The sequence below is a fragment of the Poecilia latipinna genome, unplaced genomic scaffold (assembly GCF_001443285.1).
Source record: "Poecilia latipinna isolate Pla-1442-1.1 unplaced genomic scaffold, P_latipinna-1.0 Scaffold36, whole genome shotgun sequence".
NCBI classification, from domain to species: Eukaryota; Metazoa; Chordata; class Actinopteri; order Cyprinodontiformes; family Poeciliidae; genus Poecilia; species Poecilia latipinna.
Window position 1 is genome coordinate 665,402 of NW_015112652.1, and position 7,305 is coordinate 672,706.

The following is a 7,305-nucleotide window of genomic DNA, read 5'->3' on the forward strand; positions in this document are numbered from 1 at the left end:
TCAAATATGTATTTTTTATCTCATCACTGACACATTTAAATCATGTGCAATCTGTGTATTAATTCATTTTTTTTTTACATTTTGTATCAATTACATCTAAAAACATTTAATGACTGATTTATTTATTAAACTGTGGCTCTTCTGGCACTCTGTAAAACCAACTCCTTTATGTTTCCTAAAGATTATGTAAGTAATACTCTGATAAATACAAAACATCCTCCTAAAACTAGAAGTGGAGGTCAGTTTGCGAGTCTCTGTTTCAAACAGCTGAATTCTCACGCTGAAGCGCACGAACATAAAACACAGAGTCTCACAAGTAAACAGGAACACCCTTCAACTTTTATGGCCTTAGTGCCGCTTTTTTCAGCATCTTCCTATTTGTAAATGGTTCAGTTCATTTGCTACGCACACAAAGGCTGGACTTGTTATGTGACATCTTTTACATTTATGTGTTCCTGTATTTGTGTGACATTTGGAGCATTGTTGATGAAGCCTTCTGTGTGCAGTAACTTGAGATTAGGAGGCTGACATGAGATTGTGCTTCTCTAATCCGTGACAAATACAATCTGCACTTAATACTTTGTATTCAGTCTTTTAGAGACGCCAAAATACAGCAGAGGAAACTAAAAACCATGCTATCTCTATTATTCCATTGTTCAGTTTAAACTGAGGTGCCCTAAATATTGAATCGCAATCATTACTGCAGTTTTACATTTTGAAAAGACTGCTTGGACGCTGCTTTTATTTAAAATTTTTTTCATTTACGCTCCACCGGAAAGAGATATATTTTACATAAACTGGCCTGAATTTATTTCACTGAAAGTTGTGAGATTATAAAAAAAAGAAAAAAGAAGAATGAAGAAGATGTTTCAACAAATATTACTGCAATATTCAACAATAAAGTTCCAACTTTAAGTTTGGACAACTCTGAATGTAAATATAGTACAAATGTATTTATTCAAGAACCAACAAGATGTAAGCATTGGATGCACAAAAAAATCCAAACAGAACATTTCCTTAAGTTTGTAGAGGTAGTTTATATAAGAAGATTGTTTTTCTGTGTTCTGTATAATCTAAAATAAAACTATTGTTATATTTGATATAGTCAATGATTTCTATAAATGGCAAAAATCTTCATAAGTAGGACCAAAGTCCCATTTAGCCATCAAGAAACACAACCCACTAAAACAACAGTGAAACAAGATCAAACCACTAAGAAGTAGTTGCATATAAAACATTAAACAAAGAAGCTTAATGTCTGTTTTGGTCTGTTTTTCTGAAGCGAAATGATGTTCATACTCTTACTGCTTGCAAGAAAAAGATCAAGAGCAAAAGTGCATGCAGGATGTTTTAAGTTTAAGTTGAGCAGCAAATGTTTCCTTCCTCAGGAGAAGCCAGTGATGTAACAGCAACCAGTAAAGAAAGAAACAGCGGTCAGTCTGAGGATGGACCAAAAGAAGTACCGGACTCTGCGGATCTTCTCTTCATATAACGAAATAAATACTAAGCTCAGAAAGGTTTTGTTTGTGTTTTTATGACACCTGTTGTCGGTCAGTGACTGTATGACTTCCGTGCATTGATGACGCGGTTTGCAAATGCAAGGTCTGGCTTTTCTACAGCAATCTAAGTGTTTTTCATCATTTTTGATAAAGTTCAGATCAAAAGAGAAGAGGCTGCATTGAAATTGTAAATATAATTAGCATGTTATGCAGCTCACCTTGCCCAGGAAGTGTTTCCTGTACAGTGTGGCCGTTGTGTTACATTCCAGTTTAGTGCGGCTGCTGGGTGGCGGCGGTCGGTGCTGCTCCGGGTCCCCAGCTTCACTCAGTTCATGGTTGGTTCCCTCAATCCAGTAACCACCAAACTGTGGCAGCAGGATGAGAGGAAAGGGGCTTTTTCTTCCCAACACCTGTTCAAAATATGGGTGAACAATCAGCACTGCAAAAACTTGAGAGAGAGAAAGAGAGACAGAGAGAGATTTGATTCCCTGTTGATCTTGCAGCTTTTTTCTCTTGTTTCTTTTAAATGCAGAGAAAAAAAATCTATGAAGAAGGTGAAAAATGCACTAGATGATATTAAGTGAAAAATATTTGATGAGCTAAAACCCAGCCTTAATTCTGGCTTCCTCAGATTTGCTACACGGCCATTTAACCTCCAGATTAATGAGCTAATCACTCCTGATCAGTGATCACTATTTGTCACGGTACCAGTTCACAAAATCAATATCTTTCTTTTCTACCTCTCTGTACCCTTGGCCAAGACCAAAGGCTGTCAGAGGAGAATCTGCAAGAAGCACCTGGTAAAAAAAAAAAACAACTGAAACCAGAAAATAAATTTATAATCAAATCAAAACACTTCCATCTAGAAATCCATGCAAATTAAAAAGATGGTGATGTTTCTAATGAAAATAGTGCAGAAATTGGATTTATCTCATCGTCAAATTACGATCACGAAAAAACAACTTAATACTATATGGCTTAGAAAATCTGCACAAAGTTGTTTGTTTATTGTTACAAATTGAAGAAGGGTGAGGCAAAATGACCACAAGCAAGTATAAAGTTTCAATAAGGAGAAATGCACCAAAAGTCACACTTTTGTGTGAAAAAGTGGATAACTGCCTACAAGAAATATCTTAATGATGGATGCAACATATTTGCTTCTCCGCCAAATACTAAGCAATGTTCTACTAAAGGATTAAATACACATTTTCTCAACTTTTAGACTATTATGTAATATATTTTTTCTTGATTTTCTGTGACTGCTCTGTCTTTCTTTAATAAACATGGAGTAAGTACTAAAAATTAGAAACTATTTCTTTGTAAGAGAAACAACACATAGAATCAGCAGGCGATCAAATTTTTCCCCTGTTGTAAATAGATTGTAAATGAGTTTTTCCCACCTCATGAACACTTGGGTATGGAATGTAATCCTCTTCAGTCTGAAAAAAATTCAAATAATAAAAATATATTCTACAAATACACTGATAGAGTAGTGATATAGCTGTTATGTAATATTTCTTATTTTCTTTTATTAATCCCTTTATGAAAGAATCCATTCAAAGTTTTGTTCAAATCAGCCATTAAACAATTCAGCAGTACTACAATGTTACACAGATATTTCAGTCTGGGTTACATATTATTAAAAATAAAGTGCCTGTAAAAGCGAAGTCGTACCTTCAGAGGTGGAGGAAAGGCGCATCTCTGCTCATCCATCCTGCTGCCCTGTCACAGGTAGGTAGAGACAATAAAAGAAGAAAATCACACACAAAAAAACCTCCCAGTACAAACACACACACACAAAAAAACAATGTTCACAGAGCAGTGTAATAATCATAGTCTAAAAATAAAACGCAACAAACTGCGAGAAAAGGATCAAACTTGTTATATAACGGCAGACTTCTCCCAGGAGACGTGAGGGAGAAAGCAAAACAGCGTCAAAGAGGGACAGATGGAAAAAAACTGAAACAGATACATTTCATAGACGGGGAAGGGATACTGAAAGACTAGAGGACAGAGTAGGGTGGGGAGTGGAAGCAAAGTAGTAAACAAACTGCAGAAGTGTGGGAATTAGACCCTGGAGGCTTACAAAAATGCAAAGTTGGGTAGAAATACTTCACAGCAATTCTCACTCAGGTATGTGTGTGATAGAGAACGGGGAGAGGGGATGCAGAAATGGAGAAATGGAGTTGCAGTCATGACAAGGCTAGACTTTATTAAGGTACATGTATATTATCCAGCTTTGTTTCTGTCAAAAGACATACTTGCTTGCACAAAAAGCAACTGCAAGACATGAAATACGTGAAAGCTTCTGGAAGCTTTCTTGTCTGCAGTGCTTTTGATATTTTTGAAAATGATGACTAATGTGAATACGCCATCACTGGAGCATAAACTGCAAACACACAGAAATGCTGCGCCTTTTGATAAGCTCCATCATAGAACTGTTTAGCCTCTTGTGTGTGGGATTTCATGACTTATTAAAACATCCTTCCAAAAGCTTCAGAAAACCAGGAGACAGTGTTTGAAGTGAGATAATAAGCTTACATCTCTGTCAGCCAATGTCTCAACCAGAACGTTGGTGGAGAGGCTGAGGAAAAGCAGCTGGTGTGAAACCAGCAAGACTCAAGATTCAATTCAGTAACAAAATAAAAACGGAAAAAGATAAGGAGTGTCATCGCCAAGAAGAGATGCAGCAGAATTAGAAAAAGACAGACCGGCTGGTTAGTGTTTTCAGCTTAGTGAGGCGAGACGGAAATGCACAGATCTGTGCATCATCTTACCTGCATCTTTTCAATCATTTCAAATAAATCTGTGGTCTGAGGAGAGGAGATGACAAGTCTGAGTTCATCTGACAGGCGTCAAAGTTTACTTTAAAAGAAGCTTAACTGATTCTTGAGAGCATGGCTTTTTATTTGGTAATCATGTAGGACCTAACATCAGTTCTGCAGTATTTTAGCAAATACAGATGGTAATCCTTTCAGTTTTCTGCAACAAACTACAACAAAATTCTTAATTTCGGGATTTTACGTGACAAATCAACAGGAAGCACGACTAAAAAGAAAAAAGAAGGAAGAAAATAATTGTTTTCAAAACATTTTTAGCAAATAAACTTCTGAATACAAGGAATTGGTCAAATCTGTGTATTTTAGCAAATAGGCTGACGGTATTAATACCTTTTAGTTTTCTGCAACAGACTATTTTAAGGTTTAAGTATTAGGTGAATGCAGTACCTTGTAAAAGTATTGTTACTATCCAAACAACAACAAAATTCAACATGTTGGGATTTTATGTGAAAAATCAACAGAAAGCACATAACTGAAAAAAGAAGGAAGAAAAATTATATTGGTTTTCCAAAAAAGTTTTTAGCAAATAAACCTCTGAGGATTTTATTCTGACACCCTAGAATAAAATCCAGTTCATCCAATTGCCTTTAAATCTCAAGTAGTGTTTCTTTCAGGATTATGTATGACAGACCAATACAAAGTGATGTATACAAAAAAATTGTGGTACAAAAACAAAATTGTAGTTTTACTGCCTTCTGAAATCACCCGATTAGTATTAATAGCTATAATTGTTTTTCACATCTGTCCAAACATTTTACTTTTTTGCAAAAAATGCTCTTTTTTTTCTACCTGTAATTGCCTCACCCTACACATGCTCCATGCAAACCATCTGAACAACTCCCCCTTGCAACGCCTTGTAGTATCATTGTGTTTTTACATGCAAAACATTCCTGAAACAGCTGAGAATGAGCAGCACCAATCCGACCCGGTGTAGTTAAGAGATGGCTGAACGCTACAACCTGCAAAGCCCGACACAAATACTCTGTGTACAGAGCAATCATGTCTTAGCTTTGTGTGAGTTTGAGTAAAATCCTCCACCATGTGCAAACAATAGTCTGCCACAAACCCTGAAAGTAAACAATTCTGGCTGTAACCAGAGATTAGGAGCAGAAAAGCTCAGAGCTTTTGCACGATTCCTGGCTTTTCATTAAAACGTTAGAAAACTTTAACACTTTTTACACAAAAACATTTTTTTTTTATATTTAGCATAAAGTGAGTGGCTTTGGACTTAATTTTCATTCTGTTCCGTTTAACTTCTGTTGAAGATTTGCAGTGTTTTCAAAATAAAATCACTTACACTGCTGGGTTTCCTCCAGTGTGTCTTTGTCACCATCGGATGATGCTGGCGACTGCGAAGGTTTTCCGCCATCGTTTCTGTTCGCCTCACTGAAAACTAAAATCCTGCAGCTTCGAAACACTTCACTGTCGCTTATTTTAGGATGTCGGATTTCAACTTGTCACGACTACTGAGCTTCTCTGCAAACTCAGACAGGTAACTGCATCCTGAACTAAAGCTATATCCCTGATGACTAAAACCCAGAGGCAAGATCCTCAGGCAGATACGCGCCGTGTCATCAGCCGGCTTGCAGTGCAAAGCCTGAAATCTAGATAAACGATCCTCGGTGTGAAGTTAGAGGTGTCTTCTCTAGTCTTTAACCCTTTGGAGAGTTACAGGATGAAATCAGGTTCAAGTCATCCGCCTCTCATTAAACACTATGTGCATCCTGGGTGACAGCTGGAGGTGGAGTCCAACGTCTCTGCTGTCATAAACGGTTGTAACTGACAACCAACAAAAGGATAGCAAGATTTAACAACACAGAAAAGGAAAATGTGGCAACAAATGACTAAACTGGTGAGAATCTAGTATAGATACCTTGTAATATTTCCACATACTTGGTCAGGGTCAAAAAGTGAACTTCCACCACAGCCTCTAGTAGGTTTTCTGTGTTTAATGAATATGCCTTCTTCTAAAGTGCGTCTTATTTTAAAATTATGAGCAACACCGCTGCTTCAGCATTGAAAAACTTTTTCCAGTTCTGCTCTGAGCTCACAACCAGGAGCTCCACCAACAGTAATGACTGCAGAAAACCCAAATGAAGCTCTGCATTTGCAGACAGTTTTCTCATTCAAAGGCGTAAGAGAATGGAACAAAGTCCCAGGAAGTCTTAAACTCTCCCCTGACCTGAACGACTCTCCTTGTAATGTCAAGAAAGTGCTATTAGAAATCTTCCAGAGCAGATGTTTGGCATAGTACTGTTTACACTGCTGTAATTTTATGACAGTACTGTGATTGTATATATGGTATATGGGAGCTTTCAATGAACTTTTATGACTGCTTAAAACTGTTTTATTAACTAATAGTCAGGAGCTACAGATAGAAACTAACTTTACATCTTTTATTAATGTTTTTTGCATATTGTCCCTGTTTTAAATTAACTAATGTGCTTCATGGTGAATGCTGCATTCAGGTTGATGTGCTGTGTTAATTTTCCTCCACACATTTGCTGTGTCTGCTTGCAAATTATATATTTTTATACTTCTTTATACTTTTCCAGGAAGGCCAGACTGCATGATGAAAGCTGTCTTTTCAAAAATTATCTGTCTTGAGCTGTTGATCTCTGCAGCTCCTCCAAAGTTACTGTCTCAGTTCCCGTCTGGGGTTTATGACATTATTCTGTAACCTAGCAACCCTTTACAACACGTTTATCTTTACCTGTCTGGTTTGTTCCTTGGTCCTCATGCTGCTGATTGGTCACTAATGTTCTCTGACAAATCTCTAAAGCCTTCTCAGAACAGATGGATTACAGCTCACTGAAATTAAATTACACACAGCGGGACGTTTATACTGACTTAGTGACTCCAGAGTCAGTTGGTCACACTGGATTTTATTTAGGGGCATCAGAATAAAAATGGTAGCATAAATCAGCATGCCACAATTTTTGGTATGAAATTTTGAAAAAAATAAA

At 36.9% G+C, this 7,305-nt stretch overlaps 1 protein-coding gene across 13 annotated transcripts in view; it reads right to left on the minus strand.

Moving 5' to 3' along the window:
• rap1gapa (RAP1 GTPase activating protein a) overlaps positions 1 to 7,305 on the minus strand; it is a 65,657-nt gene that overhangs the window by 16,721 nt on the left and 41,631 nt on the right. For 12 of the 13 annotated variants that reach the window (XM_015043734.1, XM_015043744.1, XM_015043724.1 and 9 more), the window contains 4 exons: positions 4,277 to 4,312; positions 3,174 to 3,221; positions 2,900 to 2,938; positions 1,718 to 1,909 (listed from right to left, as the gene is read on the minus strand). In XM_015043734.1, coding sequence (XP_014899220.1) covers positions 1,718 to 1,909; positions 2,900 to 2,938; positions 3,174 to 3,221; positions 4,277 to 4,312 — 315 coding nt within the window. The remainder of the gene's footprint in view (positions 1 to 1,717; positions 1,910 to 2,899; positions 2,939 to 3,173; positions 3,222 to 4,276; positions 4,313 to 7,305) is intronic. The other variant, XM_015043747.1, reaches the window with a different exon arrangement.